The sequence below is a fragment of the Eumetopias jubatus genome, unplaced genomic scaffold, assembly GCF_037043125.1.
Source record: "Eumetopias jubatus isolate StellerSeaLion01/CBP00866 unplaced genomic scaffold, mEumJub1_p1.0 scaffold_8, whole genome shotgun sequence".
In the NCBI taxonomy this organism is placed as follows: Eukaryota; Metazoa; Chordata; class Mammalia; order Carnivora; family Otariidae; genus Eumetopias; species Eumetopias jubatus.
In genome coordinates, this window is record NW_028274814.1 from 135,110,279 (window position 1) to 135,136,547 (window position 26,269).

Here is a 26,269-nt window from a genome sequence, read left to right on the forward strand (position 1 = left end):
AAATGGGCTAATCATAGGAGACATTCACTGGATGGCTGTGAGGATGAGATGATATAACGCTTGCAAAGTACTTAGGGTGCTGGCATCACTGAGTGTTAAAAAATAATTTTCTCTTATCCATAAGTTGTAGTCTAGATGAGAACATCTTATTTTGTCCCTTTTTTCTCCAACTGGCATTGTTTCTTAAACCTATTAAACCTATTATTTATTGAGGTGCCTGGATGGCTCAGTTGGTTAAGCATCTGCCTTCGGCTCAGGTCATGACCCTGGGATACTGGGATCAAGCCCACATTGGGCTCCCCGGCTCAGTGGGAGTCTGCTTCTCTCTCTTCCGCTCCCCCTGCTTGTACACGTGCTCACTTGCTCTCTCTCTCAAATAAATAAAATCTTAAAAAAAAAACCCTATTTTTTTTTTTTTTTTTAGTTAAAGCTTTTTATTTTTATTTTTTATTTTAAGTAGGCTCCCTGCCCAACGTGGGGCTTGAACTCACAACCCGGAGATCAAGAGTTGCGTGCTCTTGCTGTAGGGAATTTGGGACTTTACCTTTTCTCTACACTATAATTATGATTACAGTTAATTTTTTAGCCTCCTGGACCAGACACTAGGTATTGTTTATTTATTTATTTATTTAGAGAGTGAGCAGGAGGGACAGAGGGAGAGAGAATCTTTTTTTTTTTTTAAGATTTTATTTATTTTAGAGAGTGTCAGCAGGGGGTGGGGTAGGGCAGAAGGAGAGGGACAAGCAGACTGACTCGGGGCTTGCAGGGCTCATAGGGCTGGTTGATCCCATGACCCTGCAATCACGACCTGAGCTGAAACTGAGTCGGATGCTTAACTGACTGAGCCACTTAGGCGCCCCTTTGTTTTTATTTCTAAGGAACCTTAAGCTTAGGACAGTTAATTTATAGAAAGAAAGATCTGGGGCGCCTGGGTGGCTCAGTTGGTTAAGCGTCTGCCTTCGGCTCAGGTCGTGATCCCGGAGTCCTGGGATCGAGTCCCACATCGGGCTCCCTGCTCAGCGGGGAGTCTGCTTCTCCCTCTGACCCTCTTCCCTCTTGTGCTCTCTGTCTCTCATTCTCTCTCTCTCAAATAAATAAATAAAATCTTTAAAAAAAAAAAAAGATCTGTATATGGACATTGGAAAGGCATCTGAGGTGTGTTGATAAACGAGAAGAGCAAGTTGCAGAACAGCCTGTGTGGTTTCTCTTATGGGGTAATAATAGAAACTGTGCCAGTACTTTATGTAACTGCTAATCCCCACAGTAGCTCTGCGAGGAAATAAGCGCTTAGGGTGAATTGACCGAGATGACTCGATCGTCACTGGCCGCCAGGCTTCAGCCCCCCTTTCTCCGTCCCCCTGCTGTGCGTGGGCCCCCGGCTGCAGGGGCGCGGGCAGAGCTGTATCTGCTGTTGACCATGTTCTGCCTGCGCACAGGCTGTTTAGAGTCTTTAGATGCACCATTGGTGAACTCTTCACACTTAGCCCCTGAGGCAGATAGTGAGGATCCCCTGGGAGGGGGCAAGGGGTCTGCAGTCTGCACTGGGGAGGACCCTCCTGCTGGGGCAGTCAAGTGGGTGGTGGTTGGGGTGCCGTTTCCTAATGGGGTGGGCTAATGATTCACTGTCACTAATGATTCACTGTCCTGGTTCAGATGCCGGGGTTGGTAGAGTTTGGATTTGAATGTTCCGGGGACGTAAAGAAGGGGGCCTGGGGTAGTGGCTTGAGCTTTGCCTCTTCCCTTACCCATTAGAATGACCCTCTAGACAGGGAGCATCACCCGGAAGGGAAGCAGCCATCCCTTTCCCTCTCATTTTTGGGGTTCCTTTATTCTTCCCTGATCAGTGTACCCTATGAAGGTTGTCACGGTTTAAAATGAACTAATACAGGCCCCATCATAACAATCACTTACTATTACTGCAAAACAAATTGCCCCCTCATTGAAAGACTTAAAACGATAAAGATTTCTCACTCTCAGTTTCTGTGGACCAGGAATTTGGGAGCAGCTTGGCTGGGTGGTTCTAGCTTGGGATCACTCAAGAAATTGCAGTCCAGGTGTTGATCAGGGTTGCAGTTACCTGAAGGCTTGGTCTTGGGCTAGAGCACTCACGTGCATGGTGGTGCTGGTTATTGGCAAGAAGCCTCGGATCCTGTCTGAGTGGACCTCTCCTAGCACTGTGTAAGTGTCTTAACAACACAGTGACTGTCTTCTCCCAGAGCAGTCAGAGAGGGCTGGGCAGAAGCTGTCCTTTATTTTTTTTTAAGATTTTATTTATTTATTTGACAGGGAGAGAGCAAGAGAGCACAAGCAGGGGGAGCGGCAGGCAGAGGGAGAAGCAGACTCCTCACTGAGCAGGGAGCCCGATGCAGGGCTCGATCCCAGGACCCTAGGACCATGACCTGAGCCGAAGGCAGATGCTTAACCGACTGAGCCACCCAGGTGCCCCAGAAGCTATCCTTTATGATGGCTTTATCCTTTATATTTTATGACTAGTCTTGGTGGTCACATAGCCTCACGCCCCATTCTAATCATTAGAAGTAAGTCTGTGTGCTGCACGTTTAAGGGGGCCACCTTTGAAGGGATGAGGAAACATCAAAGCTCATGCACTGGGTTTTCCTCATTTTTTCATCCATTTAGTAATTATTTATCAAGTCTACTCTGTCCCAGGACTCCAGATGCAGAAATGTAAGACAAATAAGGCTTGATCTCAGCCCTCAAGGAACGTGTTGTGCAGGTAGAATGATAGCTCTGATTTGGGCAGTGCTTTACAGCCTCATGAGGACGTTCACATATGTTTGTATTTAACCATCCTGGTAACCCGGTGTGATCACTGTGGCCAGTGGTAGCCCCAGTGCCCATCTCCTCCGGGGCTCAGATGATGGGGTATTTTCTTAAGTTGATAGACCTTGACTTTAATCCCAGCAATTCTGACTACGAATCCCTTGCTCTTTCTCCTGCCACGGGCTGTGTTCCTGTGGCTGCTGGATCAACCCCTGCCTCAGAGGAGGACACTGAGGCTGCAGTCACTGGGGAGCTCTCAATACTTCCTCAGTTTTTCACCGCACTGAGCTGTCCTCCAGGGAGGACCACCCTAAATACTCCATTGACAGTCGCTGTTGTCTTTCTTCTTGCAGAAAGCCCTGGGTGTGCGGCAGTACCATGTGGCCTCAGTCCTTTGCCAACGGGCCAAGGTGGCAATGAGCCACTTTGAGCCCCATGAGTACATCCGCTATGACCTGCTAGAGAAGAACATTGACATTGTTCGCAAACGGTAAGGCTGGGGGGGGGGGGAGCTGTAGAGAGTTCCCCAGGGTGTTGCTTCTGCTTCCTGCCCCTTTCAGGCAGCACAGGAGGTGCTTGGTAAAGGATGGCTGGTGATGGCAGGAGGATCAAGGCCTTTGGGGTATGAAGTTCCCTGCTGAGGAAAGGCATTGCAGATTGGTGATGGGCCTTGGCCTTCTCTGCCAAGGAAAAATCTATCAAGAAGCCTGGTGATTTGGGCCATCAGGAAGGTCTCAGACACTCTTTGGTGCTGTGGCCTGAACCTCCCAACAACCCTTTCCAGGACAGACTGCCGACCCTGAGCCAGCCCCCTGGGATCCACCAGGCCCAAAGGCTAGAATTTGTATTTCCTCTGCAGTGGGTAGGCCTAGAGGAGAGCTCAGGCTCCAGAAGAAAGCTCAGGTGGGATCTTGAGCATATCTTTTTCTTTGGGCCTCTCTTTCCTCATTTGGTAAGATGGTGGCCATTTTTGCATTGCTGTCCTGTGTCCCAGGTCCTGGGCTAGATGCTGGCACCGGAAGGATGTATGTGATGCCACAGGAGGATGGGGAGGGGTGGGCTGGTAGTACATAGCAACCAGCACTGCCCCCAGAGCGCGAATGACTATAGACAGAACTGGGCACTTGCCCACCTGGTGACCGTGACCCTGGGAGTAGGAGAGAATAAATATGAGTAGACCCATTTATAGCCAAGGAATAGGCTCAGGTGGAGAAGCAACTTGCCCAAGGTCATACAGTGAGCAAGTAGTGGGACCTTGTTTCCCTGCCCTCATCCAGTGCTCTAGCCCCCATCCCACACTCCCTCTCAGCTGCCACTTGGCTTCCTCTTTACTGGTATCCTCGCTGCAGTTTTGAGAGGGAGGGACTATCATAGTCTGTATCTCCAGCAGCCTCCAGCCTGGCATCACCTAATTATAGTAAGAACTGATGAATGTTCATCGAGGATGCCTGTAATAATAGTAGCTGCCTGAGTGTCCAGTTCTAGGCACTTCACGTACATTTTCTTTTCTTCTCAACAACCCCTAGAGGTTGTTACTATATCTGCCTTCCCATTTTGCAGATAAGGAAATCAAGTGTCAGATTGGGGAAATACCCAGTCTGAGGTCATACATCTGTTGAGTGGTTGGACCCAAACACAAGCCAGGTCTGTCTGGCTCCATTGCCTCCCACTGTTTGTTCTGGCATTTTTGTGTGGGTTTCGTCTAGGCTGCGTGTTGGAATCACCTTAGAAGCTTTTTTTTTTTTAAGGTTTTATTTATTTGAGAGAGTGAGAGAGATAGCATGGGGTGGGGAGAGGGGGAGGGGGAAGCTGTGGGGCTCGCAGAACCCCGAGATCATGACCTGAGCCGGAGGCAGATGCTTAACCGATTGAACCACCCAGGCGTCCCACCTTGGAAGCTCTTATTGATTTATTTGTAAAAGATTTTATTTTTTTTAAAGATTTTATTTATTTTATTTTTAGAGAGAGCACATGCATGAGCAGGGGGAGGAGCAGAGGGGGAAGGAGGGAGGGGGAATCTCAAGCAGATTCTGTCCTGAGCTGGGGACTCGATGTGTGGCTGGACCTCAAGACTCTGAGATCATGACCTGAGCCGAAACCAGGAGTCAGACGCTTAACTGACTGAGCCACCCAGGTGCCCCAAAAGATTTTAAGTAATTTCTCCCAACTAACATGGGGCTCGAACTCACAGCCCCGAGATCAGGAGTCACACACTCCACCAATGGAGCCAGCCCAGCGCCCCACCTCAGAAACTTTTAGAACTACCATCACCTGGGCCCCAATTCTGATTCAGTTGGTGTAGGCCTTACTCCTCAAAATGTGGTCTATGAGTCAGCAGCACCAGCATCACCCTGGGAACTGGTTAGAAGTGAGGCTATTCAAAACAGATTAGTGGATGAAAATGTAAGAATGTTGTAGAAGGCCAGGGGACCTGCAGAGGGACTCTTCCTTCACCTTGTGTTCATGACAGAAGGGGCCCAGTTCTGTTCGTGGGAAACTAGGTCTCTATCATCCCGTAAAGCAGAAGGACAGACGGACACAGAGGACCCATTTTGCCATCCCTAGTTAATCCTTAAGGAAATGTGGCGCTGAACTTGTCCTTAGGCTTTTGTCATTGTCAGGCTTTTTTGTACAACTTCAGGCATTTGCTGTCAAGGTCTTTGGTTTTAAAGCCCATGTGCTATTTTTTGTCTCCCCTGGGGCTGGGAAAGAGGGGCTGTGCTCTGTGCAGTGAGTCACTGCCCGTACACCAGCCTTGCAGATGCTGCCATTAAAGGGGGCAGGCTGTCCCTCAGGCCAGTGCTATTTTTATTCGAGGTTCTCATGACAGCAGAACTGTAGAGCTCTTCAGAGTTGCCAGTGCTCTGCTGCTGTCCACCGAGCCAGCTCCTTAGGCCGCTCCTGCTTTCGGGATTAGATCAGCGTGGGAGTGGGGGGCCGGAACCCGGGCTGTCGAAAGGGAGTTTCTCTGCTTTCCCAGCAGAGTCCTAGTGGTGACGGCCCTGAGAATGAGTAATCAGGCACTTCCCAGAGCCTGGGCCCAGTTCTAGCTTCCGGGTGTTCCGGAGGGACGGCTGAGCCACACTGCTCGGCTCCTTGCGTTCTGGCTCCGCCCCTCGCTGGCTCGTGACCCGAGGTGGGTTCCTTCACCTCGCGGTGCTTCAGGCTCCTCATCCTTGTCTTGAGGAGCTGGTGGCTCGCGTACATTAAAGCGCTTAGAGCCATGCTGAGCTAAAAGGACGTGCTGCGAGGAAATGAATCTGTGGTGATAGAAGGCAGGTCACTCTGCTTGGGAGATGGGGACAGGAGGGGGGGATGACAGAGGGCCACACGAAAACTTTTGGGGCTCATGGGTGTGTTCATTATCTTGATTGCAGGGATGAGTTCACAGGTGTATACGTACATCAAGACTAACAAATTGTGTATTTTAAATACGCATAGTTTATGGCGTGCCAATGACACCTCACTAAAGCTGTTTAAAAACAAGTGCCACATAAGTCCCAACTCTCCTCTCGTTCCTGTCCAAGCACCGGACTTGAGAGATGGGGTGGCGAGCTCCCTGAGACGAGCAAGCGGTGGCTGGCCTGGTTACACACTGGGATCAGTAGTAGGGTCAGGTCGAAACCCAGAGCCTCTGACTCCTTCGTTTGATACTGTTTTTCTTTCCTGGCTTGTAGGGTGTGAGTGAACTGCACCCCTTCCCAGGAGGCCTCAGGTTTGGGAGGCGAGTGTGAGGTCCAGCCAGTGCTGCTGGGGCAGGCGGAGGGGAGCCTGCTGGGTGGCGCAGGGCAGCCAGGTTGGGTGGGCGGCAGCAGGGAGCCTCAAGGTGGGTGGCTGAGGGTCCTGCCCCAAGCACAGTCTGCTGGTGGGGGGGCGGGCAGCTGGTGAAGAGGCCACCAAAGCCTGGCAGGGGCTGCACCTCCCCAAGAGCCAGGTTTGGACTGCTCCTTTGGCCCTGACGAGGAAGGGAGGGGTGGGACGTGCAGGGAGAGGGGTTCTAGGAGGAGGGTCTAGTGAGGGGCTGGACGCGGTGACTCGGTTTCTGTTCTTGAGAGCTGACAGCCATGCCTGTCTGAATGGGGTGAGAGCAAGTAGGGCTAATGGGAAAGGCTTTAGCACAACAGTGTGAGCACCAGAGGATTGTGGGTGGTGGGCAGGGCAGGTTGGGTGAGGGGCATGCTGGTGGGATCCCCTGTGTCTTACTGGGGCTGAGGGCACAGGGGAGGTGGCTGTGGACAGAGAGAATTAGAGGATCCAAAGCAAGACTCTGGCTGTGAGCTTGAGCTATTACCACCACTGTGCTGAGTCTCCCTTCCCTCTTGCTTGTTTGATTAAATGATCCTGGAGTCCCGGGGTCGAGTCCCACATCGGGCTCCCTGCTCAGCAGGGAGTCTCCTTCTCCCTCTGATCCTCTTCCCTCTCGTGCTCTCTGTCTCTCATTCTCTCTCTCTCAAATTAATAAATAAAATCTTTAAAAAGAAATGACAAGTTTACAATGAGGATTGAATAGTGAGATGTACATGTAATAGCTACTCATCAGATAATAGTGGTCAGTATGCTGGAAAAGCAGGTATCCTTTAGAAAAAAACTACCCCGTCGACCTCTTGGGATGTTGTCACTTATTCATCGAGTAATTTGGAGCACCTGGTGAGTGCCGTGTGCCGGAAGGACCGCAGCGAGCAAGACTGATTCGTGCCCACCCTCATGGAGCGCAGGCAGCAGGCACCCTTGTCCCTGCCCACTGTCCCACTCTGTTGCTGTGGAACAGAGAGGGCGTGGCTGTGGGTGGGCAGGGGGATCGTGCAGCCCGTACCCCTCCCTCTCCCTGCAGATTGAACCGGCCTCTGACCCTCTCAGAGAAGATTGTATATGGACACCTGGATGACCCAGCCAAACAGGAGATTGAGCGAGGCAAGACATACCTGCGGCTGCGGCCTGACCGCGTGGCCATGCAGGACGCCACGGCCCAGATGGCCATGCTGCAGTTCATCAGCAGCGGGCTGCCCAAGGTGGCCGTGCCGTCCACCATCCACTGCGACCATCTGATCGAGGCCCAGCTCGGGGGCGAGAAGGACCTGCGCCGGGCCAAGGTGAGCTGAAGGGGGCATCGGGGACAGTGCATGTGACATGGGACGAGAGGCAGATTCCTTGAGCTAGGCTCTTTGGTATAGTCTTGTTTTAAACATTTTTGCTCTTTTCTAACTCTGAAAATACCATTTGCTTATTGTGAGGATGTTAAAAGATAACGGAGAAAGCCTAAAAACAAAACAAAACCCCCCAAATCATCCTTAATCTTCCCACATTTAAAGGTTATTTTTTTGTGGTCATTTTTCTGTTCTGCTAGAAAAATGATGCAGACCGGCTTCTGGTACAAGAGGATGGCTTAAATCTCCCTACCTACCAGCCTCACCTGTGCGCTCATTCGTGCTCTCGGCCAACCCCCGGGACCCTGGCAGGGAGCAGGGAGGCAGGTGGATGGCGTTGCTGTTCATGAATCCCAAGCAGCTGAGGCCCTGTGCAGGGAAGCCCCCCTGTCTTGAGTGCTGTCTCTTACTGATTGGCCTCCTTGGGGGGCTGTCTTCTGGGAGTTTGCTTCATGAGGTAGAAACAGGTGTATGCCACATGGAATTGTTTTTTTTTCCTTGAATTCCTCCCAGCCTTCCTTATGAAATCAGATTCCTGCCCCTTTCCCCAGCCTCTGCTTGTGGTACCTTTGTGTGTGCCTGCTCTTGACCACAGCGGGTCTCCGCCTGCTCTGGACCTCCACCCTTTCTACCCCTTGCGCTGGAAGTGGGCCCCCCTCCTGGGGGGTTGTTGGCAGGAGCTGAATGCTGGCAGGGCTGCCATTGAAAGTGCTCCAGCTCCCAGGGTCAGCAGAGCTCCCGGAGCCTCTCAAACCCATGGGAAACACTCCGTTTTCCCACTCGAGCCCTCTCTTCCCACCCTGGCCTGTCAGTCTGGGTCCTGGCTGAAGGTAGCTCTTTTTCTACTCTGCTGAAAGAGCCCAGCCTGCCGGCCAGAGGTTTCCCTGTTAGCAACAGCGGGGGTGGAAGGTTACAGGGGCCCCTGCGGTGCCGGGAGCTGGCCGTGGCCAGGAACAGGGTCCTCTCCAGGCCTGCAGATGACTGCCCGCTGCAGGCCACTGCCTTCAGGGTCTGGCCCTCCCTTTACTTTATGGGTTCAGAATCTACCTTCTGGAGATGAGATTCACAGGATCACAGGATTTCAGTGTTTATTGAACACTAATGATGTGCTAGGAACTGTGCTAGACGCTGGGGATACGATGTGAACGAGACGGGGGCCCTGCCTTCGTGCATCTTAGAGTCTGTTAGGGAGACAGACACTAAACCATCACACAAGCAGGTAATTGCCGATTCGGTTATATCTTATGACGGGAGACATAGAACTCTGTGAGAGTATAAGAAAAGAAGTCTAATTTATTTTATTTTTAAAGATTTTATTTATTTGAGAGAGGCACAGCGAGAGAAACACAAATAGGGGGAGTGGGAGAGGGAGAAGCAGGCCTCCCGCTGAGCAGGGAGCCCGAAACAGGGCTCGATCCCAGGACCCCGGGACCATGACCTGAGTCGAAGGCAGACGCCTAACAACTGAGCCACCCAGGCGCCCCAAGAAAAGAAGTCTAATTTAGACTCGGGGGGGAAAGGGACAGCCTCTTGAGGAGGATGTGACATGTAAGCTGAAACCAGCACAGATAAGCTGATACTAACTGGAGGAAGAACATTCCAGGCAGAACAGTATATATAAAAACCCCAAGGCAGGAAGCAACTTGAGGCATTTGTGCAGTTGAAAGGGGGCCCGTGGAAGAGAGGGTGGTGTGAGGTGGATTGGGGCGGGCACAGGCGGGGCTTTGAGGGCCACGGGCACCATCCTGGGAGTCCCTGAAGGGCTTAAGCAGAGGAGGGTTATGGTCAGATTTACATGTATTTGTAGAGTCCCTTTGGTTGGGGACCGGAGAGACAGAGTGACCTATCCAGGGTCACACAGCCAGAGAAGGCTCTAGGCTGAGTTCAGGCCAAGACTCTGCTGCACCATCCTGCCCCCCTTCGCCACCACCACCACTTGCCCATACACAAGAACACGTACTCAGGCACACAGCTGCTCCTCCTGCCCTTGGTGCCAATGTTATAAGTGACTGATTTGAATGAAAAAGCTGTCTTAGTAATTATTAATCAGAGAGACGGCTCCAGGGGCCCCAGTTTTTTGTGTGCTGTTCTTTTGCCTGGGGGTACCCAGTGGGCCTCCGAAGGAGGCATGGTTGGTCTGGAGTTTAAATGAAGGAGGCTGCGTGGTCTTGAGGGTGTGCTATTGAGGGCCAAGGAGCTGGCAGTGTGAGTCCCTCTGCCTTGGAGCTTGGGTCTTCCATGCTCAGAGGCCAGCATGTCTCACTGCCTGGTTCCTCCTTTGGGACTCTGTGCAGTCTGCCCTGGTCCCTTCCCTTTTGTCACTGGAGTCTCCCCTGTCCAAGAAGATACCATGTTTTCCAGATAGACCCTGACCTTATATCACCTGTGCTGGGAAGCCTTCCCTGCTCACTGAGGAAGCCACCTTCCAATTCCAGGCAGAGTGGGCACAGCCCATCCTGTTGTGTTGCTGAAATCTGCATTTAAGAACATGGTCCATTTGACAGTCTTTCATTTGGGGCCCATCAGTTGTATTACCAAATATTGAGCACCTAACACGTGCCAGATGCTGGGGTTCCTAGATGTGCTCTTCCTTATAAGGGAGGAAGCTCTGTTTTATATTAGAATGTAACTCTTCAGTTATGTGGCTGCACAGGCCTGGTTTCAAACCCTGGGATTTAATTCAGGGATCTCCAGCAAGTTATTTCACTCTTGAGACTTTGTTTTTTGTATCCGTAAAATGGCCTTGATGACAGTACCTTCCCTCTTTCGTGCGATGGATTGTGAGGATGTTTAGTGCGGTGGGCATTCGGTGAATGTTAGCCAGGATTACTGGCATTGCCTTAAATGGGGCATCCGAGGCTTAGGTGGGGAAACAGCCCCTTGCGTGAGTCACCGCAGCACTGGAGCACCCACTTGATCCCACTGCTTCCCTTTGACAGCCCCCTTCCCCCAACACCATATCCCAGTTAGACGGTCCTGTGGTGCTGGGCCCCTCACTGCTGGCCGGGACTGAGGACTTGAGTGCCAGAGGGACCCTTAGAGATGACGTAGCCAAGTTCCTTCTACAAATAAGGAAACTGAGATCAGGATAGAGAAGGGACTTGTGCCAGACCCACTCCCTCGCCAGGTGTCACAGAACTGAGGCTGCCTCTGCTCCCTTGCCTTTGTCCCTAGGCCAGCCAGCTGAGACTGGGCCAACATCCAGGCCCTTTTGGAATTATTTGTGGAAGGCCTCCAGTAGAGGGCCTGTTTCCATAGCGCCAGCATTTCAGAGTTGCAGGGTAGGGGTGGCGGGTGAGCAAGGGTTGTTCCAGACACACACTGTATTACTAATGCTCTGGTTATTGATTTGTCTCACTAGGACATAAACCAGGAAGTGTATAATTTCCTGGCAACCGCAGGTGCCAAGTATGGCGTGGGCTTCTGGAGGCCTGGCTCTGGAATCATTCACCAGGTAAAGCAGGGCTTGACCTGCCTTTCTGGGGGAAGGGCCCTTAGGGAACCAGAGAGCATCTCCTGGCCTACAGGAGCAGAAGGCCAGAGGCTCAGGAGGGTGGAGGGGGGTTATATTATTTTTTTGTCTGGCTTTTTCCCACGAGTGTTATTCCTTGTTGCATGGACAGCTGACATTTGATGGGTGTGTACAGGCACTAGACTTAGCACTTGACAGATGATAATGTACTCGTTCACCACAACTCTATGAGGTCGGTGGTTTCATTATTTGTGCCTTACAGATGAAGAAACTGAGGCACAAAGAAGTTAATCCACTTGCCCAGGGACAACTGGCTGAGGGTGGAGGCAGGATTTGCCTCCGGCAGTCAGTGTTCTGCACCGTGGGCTTCAGGCTCGCCTCCCACCACACCAGGGGTTCTTACCCCTTTGGGCCCCTTATTCTGTAGGGTGGAGGTGCCCCAGGTCACGTCGCTTTGTCAGCCAGGAGTTCTTCCGGGGTCTCCTGAAGGATGGATGATCTTGTGGTGGGCGATTTTGTCTCTGCAAGTGCAAGTGTGTGTGCATGTGTTTCTAGGGAGATAAGTACTTCGATTTCATCCAAGGTGACTAGTTTGTGGGGTGTGCACTGGTTTGTGTGTCCATTTGCCATCCATCCTGTATGTGCGAGACCTGCCTCTTTACACCTTTCCAAGGTGACCCTTCTCCCCACCTCTGTCCCAGGCCCTCAAGATGAGCTGAGTCAGGCTGTAATCTGACCCTGCATGGGCTCGAACACTGCCCCACTCCGAAACCAGAGCCCACGGATCACTCCTCTGCCCTTTTGAGCCATTGCCCTTGCCAGGAAGGGACTGCCTGGGAGTGGCAGGTCACAGCTGTCTGCAGGGTGTAGAAAGCCTCTCTCAGCGGTAGGGCTAGGGAGTCAGGTGGATCCAACTTTGGACTTCATCGCGAAGAGCAGCCCAATCCAAGGGTCTCCCTTTCTACCCCATTACAAATACCCAGGCCTTTTTGGCAGCCCCTGGGCCAAAGTTTGGGGCTATGAGTGATGGTAGCTCACAGCTGCCCCTGGCTGCCAGCTAAGTGTACAGCGTGATATATCTTTTCCTTTATTTTAAATTATTATTTTATTATTTTTATTATTTTTAATTTTTTTATTAAAATATTTACTTATTTTAGACAGTGTGAGGGAAGGGGCAGAGGGAGAAGAGAATCTCAAGCAGATGCCACACTGAGTGCAGAGCCCGACATGGGGTTTAATCCCAGGACCCTGAGATCATGACCTTAGCTGAAGGCAGACACTTAACGACTGAGCCACCCAGGTGCCCTATTTTTATTTTTTTTAAGATTTTATTTCTTTATTTGAGAGTGACCAAGAGAGAGCACTCATGCACACACGCAGGGAGAGGAGGAGAGGGAGAAGCAGACTCCCCACTGAGCAAGGAGCCAGAAACAAGGCTCCATCCCAGGACCCTGGGATCATGACCTGAGCCGAAGGCAGACACTTAACCAGTTGAGCCACCCATGCACCCCTATTTTTCCCTTAAAAAAGAAAATTCCCATGAAGCATGTGATCTCTGTGCAGCTTTGATTTTTCTCTCCTCCTTGATGTCAGGCCACCAGCAGCTTTCACCCACCATGTCGAAACCAAACCTTAACCCCTTTCCCTCTGCTTTGAATGTCCTGTGCCCAGGCCTGGCACATCCTTCCTCCTCCACCTCTCTGCCTTTTGGTTACCTCTGTGAGGCGCCCCCTGCCTTCCCTTGTGCCCAGCATTAGAGCACCCTTATGTGATTCTCTGTGGGACCCCTTCACGTTATGACCCCTGTATGTGCCAGGACCTTCTGCACCAGACCATGCGCTCTGGGGACAGAGACTGCACTTTACCGATTGCTCTGTAGCTCTGGGCCTGGGGCCAGGTAGGTAGAGACTAGGTCCACAGTGTACACATGTGTTGTGTGGGTCAATGGCTAATGTACACTTTCTCCTCCCCTCCCCCATCCGCATCCAGCTGCCCGAGGAGGTCACTGTCACAGCCAGTTTCATTGTGACACTTTGTGCAGTCCTTAGGTCTGCACTAACCCCTTCCTTTTGGACATGGACCATGTTGGTGGTCTGCACTGTGTAGACCACACTGAATTCTGTGTGTCTGCTCTTCATGGTCAGACTTGCAGAACCTTGAGGAGCCTTACATTAACTAGGTTTAAACTTTGGTTTGTGGCTGGGGCAAGGAGGCCAGAGAAATGAAACAGTTGAGCAGTGTCCTTTCCAACAGTTGTTTGTCTAGGATTTCCTCTCTGTTCGTCTTTTCTCCCAGCCAGCTGTCACCCTCCTGAGGAAGGAACCAGCCCTTCTAACTGCCAACAGTCCTGAGAGGCAAGACCCCTCACTCCTTGCTGAGTCTGCTGGGAGATGTGTATCCCAGGGCAGGGGCCCTGGGGTTTCTGTAGTACTCCATGGAGCCTGTCCACCATGAGGCAGGCCCGACCATTCATGGAGCCTTTCACGTCTCTGACCTCCTTTGCCCTTCCCAACATCTGAGTGTGTGCTACAAAAGAATAAATAGAAGTACTGTGTCTCCCAGGCACGACTACAGCTTAATACACATGATCTCAGGGGCGCCTGGGTGGCTCAGTTGTTAAGCGTCTGCCTTCGGCTCAGGTCATGATCTCAGGGTCCTGGGATCGAGCCCGGCATCAGGCTCCTTGCTCAGCGGGAAGCCTGCTTCTCCCTCTCCCACTCCCCCAGCATGTGTTCCCTCTCTCGCTGTGTCTCTCTCTCAAAAAATAAAATCTTTAAAAAAAAAAAAAATACACACGATCTCATTGAGTTATCACTGTGAGCACCAAGGGCTGTTTCTATCTATGAGGAAATAGGCCTGGAAGGTGAAGTGACTTGCCCTAGGTCCCACACCTACTAGCAGGCAGTGGGTCTGGGGCTCAGACTGAGGGCCCCTTGGCCAGGGCTTTTCCAGTAACATCCTGTGGCTTCCGATGCCTGCATGGGGGGCAGGACTGCTCTGGGATAGCTGTACCTCCGGAATCAGATGTTTTGGGGAAATGCTTACTGCCAGCACCTTCCCAAGCTGGGAAGAGGCCCTCAATGAAGGAGCCATTTTGAACAGGAAAGGGGAGGAGGAGGCAAGGCAGCATCTACATGAGCAAGTCATTTCAGTTCTCAGAGCTACTACCAGGCCTTGGGTTGGGGAGGCATTGTCTGTACTTGCTTTCAGTTCACCAGCAGAAGAGCCCAGGGCCTGTGCTCCTGTCGGGTCTCCAGTGCTTCCTTGCGGACACTGGAGCCGGCTCCTGAAGAAATTGTCCCCTTGAGAAGCCCAGTGGGCATGTGCCATGCCCTAGGCCACGTGAGATGGGGAGCAGGTGTCAGGAGCACCTGTAGGCAGTCACATTTCCCACAGGACACATTCCTGTATCTCTGCTCGTCTGGTTCTCACCATGATTCTAGGGTCAAGGCGGTGCAGGTGTTCTTGGTACCATGCCACAGACACGGACCCCGGGGCACGAGGAGGCACTTGCAAGCCCAAATCAGACTAGTCCAGAACTGTCGGAGCTGGTCAGGGGCCCAGGCTTCCTGTCTCTCTTCCAGCCACCTTTGAGAGGCTCTATCCTGGAGGGGTGCCTGGGAATGGCCCAGAGAGCAGCTTTGCCAGACCGTTTTGGTCCCTACTTCTCTTCTCTGATGAGTGCTTTTAGGCTGAAGATCTTGGGGTCTTTTTTTTTTCCAGATCATTCTGGAAAACTATGCATACCCTGGGGTTCTTCTGATTGGCACTGATTCCCACACCCCCAATGGCGGTGGCCTGGGGGGCATCTGCATTGGAGTCGGGGGTGCTGATGCAGTGGATGTCATGGCCGGGATCCCCTGGGAGCTGAAGTGCCCCAAGGTGAGGAATAGGGAAGGGCTCTTTCAGTGGTGGCTGCAGAGGGGTGGTTGACGGGGAGGCATGGGAGCCTGTGAGACCCAGATGGGTTGAAGGAATAGTTCAGACTCAGACCTCTCTAAGAGAGAGGCAGTGGTAAATAAGCAGGAATGGGAATTCCAGCAGGCGGACCCTTTTGGTTAGAGCATGACACATGGTGCCTAAAATTGCTGTCTCGCTCCACCTATTCAGGTGATTGGTGTGAAGCTGACAGGCTCGCTGTCCGGTTGGACCTCCCCCAAAGACGTGATCCTAAAGGTGGCGGGTATCCTCACCGTGAAAGGTGGCACGGGCGCCATTGTGGAGTACCACGGGCCTGGTGTAGACTCCATCTCCTGCACGGGTGAGGAGGGTGGCCATGTGACATTGCCCGCAGACTGTGTAGGGCCTGATGGGGCCTGTCATTGAGCCATGGAAGCAGTGAATGGCCTTCCCCTGAGAACCCATCAGTTTGGAGACTTGGATGGACACCTAGAGGTGGGGGGGTATTATCTAGTCAAGGTCCCTCAGTACACTTCAGCTGCCATGGCACTGGGCTGCCTTGGGGGACCCGGAAATGGAATGCCAGAAAGGATGGAGGTGGTGGTGGGAACGGGGAGTCAGAGCCAGGGCTTCATTCACAAAGCAGCCCCCTTCCCACGTCTTCCCTGGAGCCTCACTCAGATCCCTTGAATTAGACTTCTCACCTACTAGGCTCTAAGACCAAGTAAGTAGGAGCCAGGCCCTTCTCATCACTCCAGGTGACCTGGCTTCAATGCCTGGGCGCTCCGGAGTGCAGGGACACTTGGAACAAACCTTCCAGATGGTCCAGTCCAGACTTCCCCAGGTTCAGAGCCCCCACAGGGATCCTGTTCAGCTGGCCCCTTTCCCCTCCAGAGATGGGGCTCAGTCCTACAGGTAGCCCTTACTGCCACTGGGCAGCTCAGTTTGGGAGTGGGTAGCAGTCCCGTGCCCCAGCAACCCCATGAGACTAGCGTCCTGGTGCAGTCAGGACATCTGTAAGCCTCACTGCTGCTGCGTGAGGCTCTGTGGTCCAGATAGTGGGTGTCCTTCCAGTCTTATTGCTGGAAAACCTGAGACCCAGAAACATTTCCACTGTGGTGGCTGAGAGGAGAGCAGACCTGGACACCAGGCAGGTGGACCTAGACCTGAATACCGATGCCAGCACCTGCATTTGCTCTGTGGCATGACCTCGGACCTCTCTGAGCCAGTTCGCTCACCTGCAAAATGGCCACAGTAACAGCTGGGCCGTCTGGCCGGGTCAGCCTTCAGTACATGATGGCCGTCTGGTCAGTCAGGCGGCACTGCCAGGCCCAGAAGTGGAACCTGGCTGGGAGGGGCTGAATCTTGTGTTCTGTCTGCGGGCCCTGGTTTTAACCCTGGGCCACGAGGGATGAGTCTGTCTGCTGCCACAGGATGGCTGTGTGCGTGAGGGAGGGAAGGACACCAGCTCCCCAGGGTGAATATGTGTGTGCACACCCAGCAGGTGTGTGGGACCCATGCCCAGCTGCTCTGCCCGCTTCACAGGCTCTGTTTCTCTACAGGCATGGCAACAATCTGCAACATGGGCGCAGAAATCGGAGCCACCACGTCAGTGTTCCCTTACAACCACAGGATGAAGAAGTACCTGAGCAAAACAGGCCGGGAGGGTGAGCCGGCAGGGCCAGGGGGGAACGGCAGCACAGTCGTGTTGCATGGAGACCCCGGAGCTAAACCTTTCCCTTCAGGGCAGGGGTCTTTAATCTCGTGTTTCCAGTCTGGCTTCAGAGGCCCTGAGAAGCCCCCACAGCGGTGTGAAAAGTTGTGCACGCACGCGCGCGCGTGTGTGTTACTGTTTCTGAGTAGAGTGTCTGCAGCTCCACCAGCTTCTCGAAGGGCCTGGCATCTGAGATACCTCTGCCTTGAGACTGGAATTTAGTTCTACCTGAAAGGATGGCCAAGTCCAGGGTCTTTTTGGTCTGGTCCCTGGTGCCCCCTACAGGAAGCTCTGGAAATGACATGAATCTGCCTCTGTTTATGATTCCTGCCCAGTAGGAGGAAAACATTTGGAACCAGAACCACTTCCTCAGCCTCCCCCACAGTTTTCCTGAGGTTCTAGCTTGGCTTCTTTGAAGCTCAGAGGAAGAAATAGGGCCTGTGGGAGGGATCATTGGAGCCTCCAAAGGGAGGTGAGCAAGGATGGTTGGTGGAACCAGAAGCCAGGGGTCATGGGGAGAGCTTGTCCAGTTGCTTCCAAAAGCTGAACACCTGGAGTCCTACCTGGCTGTCCCGTCCCTCTCTTTCATTATCAGGTAGCTTCTCCTTCAAAATTCAGTGCTTCTCATTTCCAGGAAGCCTTCCCTGACTCTGAATCTCAGTTGTTACTTCTGTGTCCCCGTGTTCCTGTGTCTCGTATCATGTTGTAACTTCCAGTTCATTGATAGCTCCTTCATTAGATTGTGTGCTCCTTGAGGGCAGGGACTGTGTCCTGTGCTGTTTTCATCATTTCTTCAGGGAACTGGCTCAAGTGGATGGATGGATGGATGGATGGTCGGTCGGTCGGTCGGTCGGTCGGTTGGTCGGTCTCATAACCAGGTTCTGTCCCACGTGCTTTAATCTCCCTCCCTTATTGGTTTCAGAAATTGCCAAACTAGCTGATGAATATAAGGATCACTTGGTACCTGACCCTGGCTGCCATTATGACCAGCTGATTGAAATCAACCTCAATGAGGTGAGGAAGGCAGTTGGGTCCAAGGAATTTCTGACGGTGGGGAGTTCAGGCCCCATCTGGGGACTCCTAGGGGGCCCTGCCTGCACACCCAGCAGGGTAATTGGGCCTTTGGTTCCCCAGTGCCCCTGCAAACTGCTGCCCAAATCAGGCTGCAGTTGGGTGGGAGAGGCAGCTGTGGCTGGTGATTCAGAAGCTGGCTCAGTTTGCCTCCACCTTGGTGTTAGCAGAAGCCAAGACTTTGCCCTGGAGTTTGCTTTGTTATCTGAGTTCAGAGGTCATGGCCCAAGATTCCCAGTCGTGTTGCATGGAGACCCTGGAGCATGGGGAGCGTTTGGCACCCTGAGACCTACAGACCAGAGTGAGTGTTTGGATGGCTGGAGGATAGGCAGGCTGGAGGAAAGGAAGCAGCCGAGTAGACTGGTTGAAGGTTTAGGCCCTGAAGACAGTCTTCATGAATTCAAATCCTAATTCCTGACCCTGCCAACTGAAGCCTGTGACCTTGAGCAAGTTCCTCAACCTCTTTTGGCCTCATTTTATCATATGTAAAATCTCAGGTGGCCATGGGACCTGAATGCGCTAATTCATGTAGTAATATTTGGGCACATGTATTGAGAGCCGTGTGCAGGCGCTTTGCTAAGTGCTTTGCATTTATTGGTAAGTATTATCACAGACAAAGCACCTGACTTTAAGTCTGTTTTTGTCATAAGATTGATTACAGAGCATCACAGTGTAGGAGACAATGGACTCATGATGCTGACTTCCTTCATTTCTTCCATGCTCTTGCCATCTCCTACTCTGTGACCTTGAGCAAGGCATGCCATCTTCTTCATCTGCACAGTGGAGATAATATGAGCCTCACAGGGTTGGAGGGATCCTGGAGCTGGTGCGTGTACAGAGCCCACCGCTCGGGTGTTTCCTGGGTTTGAGCTAGAAGTCAGCCTCCTGGGTCCTCTGTAAGGACCTGGGGGAGTGGGAGCCACGCAGCCTCTGGAGAACAGTCTAAGATTTCCACACTACGATTTGTTCTCTCCCTTTTGTTTTTTCAGCTGAAGCCACACATCAATGGGCCCTTCACCCCTGACCTGGCTCACCCTGTGGCAGATGTCGGTGCCGTGGCAGAGAAGGAAGGATGGCCTCTGGACATCAGAGTGGGTGAGTACCTTCCACCCTGTCGGCTTCACAGGCTGCGGGACCAGGAGGCCTGCCCAGGGCTGCAGACGCCTGCCGGCGCTCACCATGGGCACTTCCTACAGGTACCAGGCACTTTCTGAAATAGTTTGTTTCTTCTTTATGGCTTTTTTAAAAAATTAGTTTTTTTGGTAATACCAAAAAGAAATACATGCTCATTGTAGCGAATATTCACAAACAGGTGAATTTTAAAAACTCATCTGAACCCTTAACCAGAAACCAGCTCAAGGAGCTCCTGGAGGGGTTCTTTCTGCGTACGTGTACATATTGACATGTGTCTACTTCTGTTTTACAAACGTTTCATCAGCCCAACCCTGTCGCTTGATTTCCATTCACATGCTTTGCATGTACGGACACACTGGCATGTCATTATGACTGGCCCGTCACCGGACAGTGTGACTGGAACGTGAACCACAAAGCCAGGTGGCCTCGGCTTGAATCTGGCTTGGGTACTACAGAGCTAGGTGACCCTGAGCAAGTTACATTACCTACCTGTGCCTTGGTTCCCTGTCTGGAAAACAAGGGTGATACTGTGTTTACCTGTAAATGTTGGAGGGGCGGTGAGTTAACACAGTGTCTGGCGTAAAACAGTGCCATGTGTTCTCCCTCAGCCGTTGAAGCAAATGTAAAAAAACGGTGGTTTCATCAGAAGCAGATTGCTGAACTGCTGAGTGAAGAATGTCTTAAGGTCTGTCAGTAATATGTCATCCAGTCTTTATTGACTTTTTGAATAACTATCGTAGACTTTTAAAAAATAATTTTTTCTCCCTGATGATAAAGCAATTAAAGAAGGAGAGAATACTCAAAAGTATGAAAGAAGAAACTTTATCTCCTAAAAGCCCCGATCCAGCCATGGTCACTGTTCGTGTCCTGGAGTGAGCCCTCTGACTAACCTCACTGGCCACGTCACCTTCCCCTGGAAGGCCGGGCCGTGGAGCAGCCTGTCCTGTGGCGGCAGACAGTTGGATTGCTTCCAGCTCGTCTCCGTTAAGAACAGCCCCAGGCCCGGCACGGTTGGCGAACTCCTGACCAGGTCTGGATAGTTGAGGTCAGGTGGAGACCTCTGGTCCTGACCCCTGGCCCCACCACCCACAACGCACCAGGTCTGATCGGCAGCTGCACCAACTCTAGCTACGAGGACATGGGGCGTTCGGCGGCCGTGGCCAAGCAGGCACTGGCCCGTGGACTCAAGTGCAAGTCCCAGTTCACCATCACACCGGGCTCCGAGCAGATCCGTGCCACCATTGAGCGGGACGGCTATGTGAGTGCCCATACGCCCTGCCCCTGGCTTCCCCTCCCCGCCACCGAGCAACGTGGCTTCGGGCAGGACAAGCCACAGCCTTGTCAGCTGGGGCGGCTACAGGTTCCCCTGCAGCTGCCCCAGGGTTCCAGAATGGCTCTTCATCACTCAGGCTGCTGACCCACCCTTGCCCATCAGCCACCAGCCTGCCCCTGACCTTTCCGTGTCCTCCTCTCTGCAGGCACAAATCCTAAGGGAAGTGGGTGGCATCGTCCTGGCCAATGCCTGTGGCCCCTGCATTGGCCAGTGGGACAGGTGAGAGGCGCACCTCTGATAGGACAGCCTGTTGTGTTCTGGGGTCCGGAGCCCCACATGTTGAGGGGAAGTGTCACTGGGTGGAGAGAAGAGACTCAGCCCCAGGCCTCTCTAGCTTCAGGGGCTACTGCACACTAGAAGACTTTTCTAGGAAGGACTGGAAAGTTGGGCTGAAAGTAAAGAGGAAGGAGTGGACACCTGGCTGAAGCCAGATGCAGCCAGGGGCTCTGAGGGAGCGGTGTGAATGGAGGCAGTGGCCCAAGGTCGGGAAAGTCAGGCCTTGGTCTGGGCTCTTGCCTGCCTTACGTGTGGTCCAGGCAAACCTCTGGGCTCTCCCAGGGTCCCTCCCGCTCTGTATGCGTGAGTCCCAGGGAGGAGGTGGCTGTTTCAGGGTCTTTCTGTTTCCCACTCCTCTGTCATAAGCCAGGCAGGACGGGCTTGGTGACAAGGACAGACACGCTTAACCCTGTCTCCTCTGGCCTGGCAGAAAGGACATCAAGAAGGGGGAGAAGAACACAATCGTCACCTCCTACAACAGGAACTTCACAGGCCGCAATGACGCGAACCCTGAGACCCATGCCTTTGTTACATCCCCGGAGGTGAGCCTGCCCGGCCAGGCCGTGGCCCGGGACTGCCTCTGGGGCCGGGCATCTGACCTCATGGGGCTGCTGAGGGGAGGGTTGGCATCATAGAGCAAGGGGCTGTCTGGGTGGAAACCAAGAGCCACAGGCTTCAAGTGTCACGCTCCCTCTGCTCCCTGCCTGGCCCCCTCATGGCCCAGGAGCCTGAGGGGCTTGTTGGCCACAGTTATGGTCACAAGCTGGAGCTTGGAATCCCTGCCCAGGACAAAGGGCAGCCCTGCCTCTACCCAGTTGTATGGCCTTGGCCAAGTCACTGTCCTTCTCTGTGCCCCAGGCTCCTGTCAGGATTACAGGAAAGTGCATGCACTGTCTCCTCCAGGAAGGCGGCCTCTGACTAGGAACGCTGATGTGCCAAATGCTCCAGGGCAGAGTGGCTATTCGGCCTCGGCCATTGGCAGCACACGGCCAGTCTTTCTTGCCTTATTTTTTATATAAAAGATTTTAAGTAATCTCTACACGCCATGCAGGGCTTGAGCTCAACCCCGAGATAAAGGGTTACACGCTCTTGTTTCTTGACTTTAAATGAGTATTCCAGAAATACTTTTAGCCAACAAAAGTGACTGAAGAGGTGGCGCCTTCCTTCCATGTCTTCAGCCGCCCATTTGGGAACATTTTTGTCGCAGTGGCGTTTCTGTGCAAGGGCCCCAGCGCATGCCCGTGACCTGCACCCCCAGAGACGTTCTTGCAGCTCTGGCCTCTGTCGGGAGGACTTGTGTGTGGAGAACTTAGATGTACCTGGGCTCCATTCCCCGTTTCCATCTGGGCTCCTGCTAGGGTGGGGGATGGGAGTGGTGTTTGGTGCTAACCAGCAGTGGGCCACCTCCATTCCAGATTGTCACAGCCCTGGCCATTGCTGGCACCCTCAACTTCAACCCAGAGACTGACTTCCTGACAGGCAAGGATGGCAAGAAATTCAAGCTGGAGGCTCCAGATGCAGACGAGCTTCCCCGAGCGGTGAGCAGGCCCTGCCGCTCTCCATGGGGCTAAGACCCTGCCCTTCCTGGGCAGGCAGGATGGCACTGGGAGAGAGAATGAGGCAGCTCCGTGCACGGGGGGAGAGGGGCCTTCTACAGGAGCCTGTGCTCATGGGGACGGAGGACTTGGCACCCAGCATGTCCCGACCTCCTCCTGCAGGAGTTCGACCCTGGGCAGGACACCTACCAGCACCCTCCCAAGGACAGTAGTGGGCAGCGGGTAGATGTGAGCCCCACCAGCCAACGCCTGCAGCTCCTGGAGCCTTTTGACAAGTGGGACGGCAAAGACCTGGAGGACCTGCAAATCCTCATCAAGGTCAGCGGCAGGGGGAGAACAGCCCCGGCCTGCCCAGGCCCTGCTCTCAGCAGCAGGAAGGGCTGTGGAACCACGTGCTCTCCCCGGGGCGCCGGTGGGGAAGGTCGGGGCGGGGGCCGGCAGGGAGGTCCGGCTGCAGAGGAACCAGGGCCTCCACGGCCCAGTGTCCCTTTCTCCCCCGCCCCATGCCAGGCCGAGCTGGATCTGGCCAGCTGTGTCTGGGGTGCTCAGCCATCAGCGGCAGCTGGTGAGGGCCACCTGCAGTGGCCACGGGCCGTGGGTGCAGCACAGGAAAGGCCAGAAGGGCACCAGGTCTCCACGCCTCTGGCTTGACCACACAGGCTCCAGAAGCCACAGAGTTCTCTGCTCCCGCAGTTGGGGGCATCGGTTGGTCTGGCCTGTGTCTGGGAGTCGAGCGGACACAAGCCTCTGTGGTGTGGCCAGAGGCCTCAGACCCATGTCAGGCATGAATTTTTGCTGTTTACTAAAGGTCCTCAGGCAGTGGCAGTCGGTATTAAGCCCACATGATCGATAAAACTGGTGACCAGCCAATCAGGACACGTCCTTGGGCTCCTCTGGGTCCAGCATGAGGTCTGTGGCTGGTCTTCCTGCCTGGGCATCACTTGCCTGGGGGCCTAGGTCAGAAGGGTGAGTGAGCAGACCTGCCTGTGGGTGTCCTGTCCCGGACAAGTCACCGAGCAGCCCAGGCCCTTCAAGGGGTCAGGGACGGTCTGGCCTGAGCCCTTGTCAAAGTATAGCAAGGCCACGGTGGCAGACTGTGTGTCCAAAGCCAGACCTGCTGCCTTTGTCACCCTTCCTGGGTTGCAGGTGCTGGGCCTGCTGCCAGCCTCTAGAGGGCTTCTCCCTTCGTCCAGCTCTCCCGCGCCATGCCCTGATCTCTGTCCTCTCTTCTCACCCACCCAAGGTCAAAGGGAAGTGTACCACCGACCACATCTCGGCTGCGGGCCCCTGGCTCAAGTTCCGTGGGCACCTGGACAACATCTCCAATAACCTGCTCATTGGCGCCATCAACATCGAAAACGGCAAGGCCAACTCCGTGCGCAATGCCGTCACCCAGGAGTTTGGTCCTGTCCCTGATACTGCCCGCTACTACAAGGTGGGTCCCGGTCAGTGGGGGCGGGGGCAGGGATGCAGGGAAGGGGTGCTCCCCCCCCAGGAGCCCACACCAATAGCTCTGCAGTTGAAGGATGCCCTGGTGCCACAGGGGCAGTCCTGTGTCACCCTCACCACATACCCCTGCTCTGGGCTCTGCTCCGATCCCACACTGGCCTTCCCCCAACACCTGCCTCTGTCCTGAGTACGGATGGGTAGGTGGCACCTCCCCCTGCCCCTTGCAGAGAGTTAGGGCCCGTGTCTGATCACCTCCGTCCCCTCAGGGCCTGATTGGGGCCTGATTGACCTCTGATTTCTCAGCCCCTGGGGAGCAGATAGGGAGGGGCCTCTCCGGCCCCCTGACCTGTGAATCTCAGGAAGCCCAGGGCCAGCAGGCAGGGGGCCAGCGTCCTCTCCCTCATGGCCGCCTCATTTGTCTGACAGAAACACGGCATCCGGTGGGTAGTGATCGGAGATGAGAATTACGGGGAGGGCTCGAGCCGGGAGCACGCAGCACTGGAGCCTCGCCACCTCGGGGGCCGAGCCATCATCACCAAGAGCTTTGCCAGGATCCATGGTAAGGTGGAGTCAGGTCGCGCCACATCCGCTTCCCCTCCCTGGCAGCCCACGGTCACCTGCCCTGCCGGTGGTGGAGTCAGGCCTGGAGCCACGCGACTGGTTTCCACACCGTGTCCACAGCTCCCGTTTTCCACCAGTCTCTGCCCCTTCTGAGTTGCGGTGGGTCCAAGGCCCACTGCTTCCCAAGATGGGAACTTGCTTCCAAACTTGCAGACCTAAGCAGCAGAAATCCAGGGCACGTGGTCAGGGGATGTTCTGATTGTGTATGTCTGTCAGGAAGGCCAGTGCAGACCCAAACCAGCACGCTGACGTAGGCTCAGGCAGAAGGGACCCTGTCATTGGGAGTATAGCCACCCTGGTCCTTTTAGTTCTGCTCAGAGTTGTCTCCAGATGGCAGGACCAGGGTGCCTCTCCCAGAGCCTTCGCTGGGCTTAGAAAAGGAAGCTCTTAGGCTGGTGAGGCTCCCTGTGCAGAGAAGCGGGGGGGGCGGGGGGGGGGACTGGCCCTGCGTGCTATGGAATGACCCTATGCTCTCTGCCTTCTAGAAACCAACCTGAAGAAGCAGGGCTTGCTGCCCCTCACCTTCGCTGACCCAGCCGACTACAATAAGATTCACCCCGTGGACAAGCTGACCATCCAGGGCCTGAAAGATTTTGCTCCTGGCAAGGTCAGGGGGCCAGGGAGGGAGGGCAGGTCGGGGACAGCCACCTTGCTTCCCCTCCTTCTCCTCCCATGAGTCTTTGTTTCAGCTGCAGGGGCCCTTAAACTCTCATGGCACCCGCGTCGGAGGGAAGGAAGTGCCTTCCCAGAGACAAGGGTGGAGCCAGCTCAGGCCCACGCATCAGGGCAGGCTTGGCACTCAGGCCAACAGCCCATGCAGAGCAGGACCCTCTTGTCCCTGGGAGTCATGCCATCCAGGTCTTACTGGGGCCACCCAAGCCAGGACCTGGCCTAGAGCTTGGTTTGCCTGCTGGCCCGAGGTTCACCTTGCGTGCACCCCACCTCCCTGATCCTGCACCAGAATCCAGGGCCGTGTTCCTAAGACCCACTCCACTTCCCCCTACTCTCAACAGCCCCTGAAATGCATCATCAAGCACCCCAACGGGACCCAGGAGACCATCCTCCTGAACCACACCTTCAACGAGACCCAGATCGAGTGGTTCCGTGCCGGCAGTGCTCTGAACAGAATGAAGGAACTGCAGCAGCATTAAGGTCGGGCTCTGCACCCTGCCCGCCTGCTCCTTGGACCCGACTCCGGGGTCCCCAGTGCAGTCCACACGTCATCAGAACTGGATCCACCCCGATCCAGCCACGGCTTCCTGCTCCAAGACGGTGTGCTCAGCCTGAGTGACCCACGGTTGGGGGCGGGGGGGTTCTTAAAAGAATGTTCCAGCCCCCCCTGCCTTCCCATGTTTAGTCTGATTGAGATCTTGAGCAACTCCATTCAGCTATTTATTTTTGATGACAAGACTCCCGTCTAAAGTTTTTCTCCTGCCTCATTTCACTGGTGGCTCAAAGATTTTAAAGAAACTTTTGCTCTTACAAGGAAAATTAAGAATCCAAACTCAGTGACTGTCCCTGTGTGTGAGTGGTGGTATCCGTACCGTTACCGACTCCAGGGCGCAGGGTGGGTCGCTGTGGCCAGTCGGCAGAGGCCCCCACTGGCCACGCCACAGCAGACCTGCCACTGCCAGGAAGTTCAAGTGGGAAGGCCGCTTTCCCACTTCTTAGTCCCACCTTCCTGCCCCCTGGGCCAGCCTCCCCTCCCCGCTCCCCAGCATCCGCATGGCCCCCCTTGTGTCCTTCCCCTGGTCATGGACTTATCCGCCTCCCTCAAGGCCATGGGGCCACGCGGGGGCGGGCATCGTTCTGCAGCTG

The 26,269-nt window shown here is 54.0% G+C and overlaps 1 protein-coding gene across 1 annotated transcript in view; it reads left to right on the top strand.

Annotated features, from left to right (window-relative positions):
• Positions 1 to 25,968, top strand: part of ACO2 (aconitase 2) — a 55,589-nt gene extending 29,621 nt beyond the window's left edge. The window contains exons 2-18 of the mRNA XM_028115369.2: positions 3,135 to 3,271; positions 7,613 to 7,871; positions 11,287 to 11,379; positions 15,121 to 15,279; positions 15,508 to 15,658; positions 16,860 to 16,964; positions 17,934 to 18,025; positions 19,072 to 19,177; positions 20,317 to 20,474; positions 20,695 to 20,768; positions 21,256 to 21,367; positions 22,241 to 22,363; positions 22,544 to 22,699; positions 23,625 to 23,816; positions 24,257 to 24,389; positions 24,937 to 25,058; positions 25,465 to 25,968. Of these exons, the coding sequence (XP_027971170.1) occupies positions 3,135 to 3,271; positions 7,613 to 7,871; positions 11,287 to 11,379; positions 15,121 to 15,279; positions 15,508 to 15,658; positions 16,860 to 16,964; positions 17,934 to 18,025; positions 19,072 to 19,177; positions 20,317 to 20,474; positions 20,695 to 20,768; positions 21,256 to 21,367; positions 22,241 to 22,363; positions 22,544 to 22,699; positions 23,625 to 23,816; positions 24,257 to 24,389; positions 24,937 to 25,058; positions 25,465 to 25,602 (2,310 nt within the window). The 3' untranslated portion in view covers positions 25,603 to 25,968. The remainder of the gene's footprint in view (positions 1 to 3,134; positions 3,272 to 7,612; positions 7,872 to 11,286; positions 11,380 to 15,120; positions 15,280 to 15,507; positions 15,659 to 16,859; positions 16,965 to 17,933; positions 18,026 to 19,071; positions 19,178 to 20,316; positions 20,475 to 20,694; positions 20,769 to 21,255; positions 21,368 to 22,240; positions 22,364 to 22,543; positions 22,700 to 23,624; positions 23,817 to 24,256; positions 24,390 to 24,936; positions 25,059 to 25,464) is intronic.
• The last annotated feature ends 301 nt before the right edge of the window (positions 25,969 to 26,269 follow it).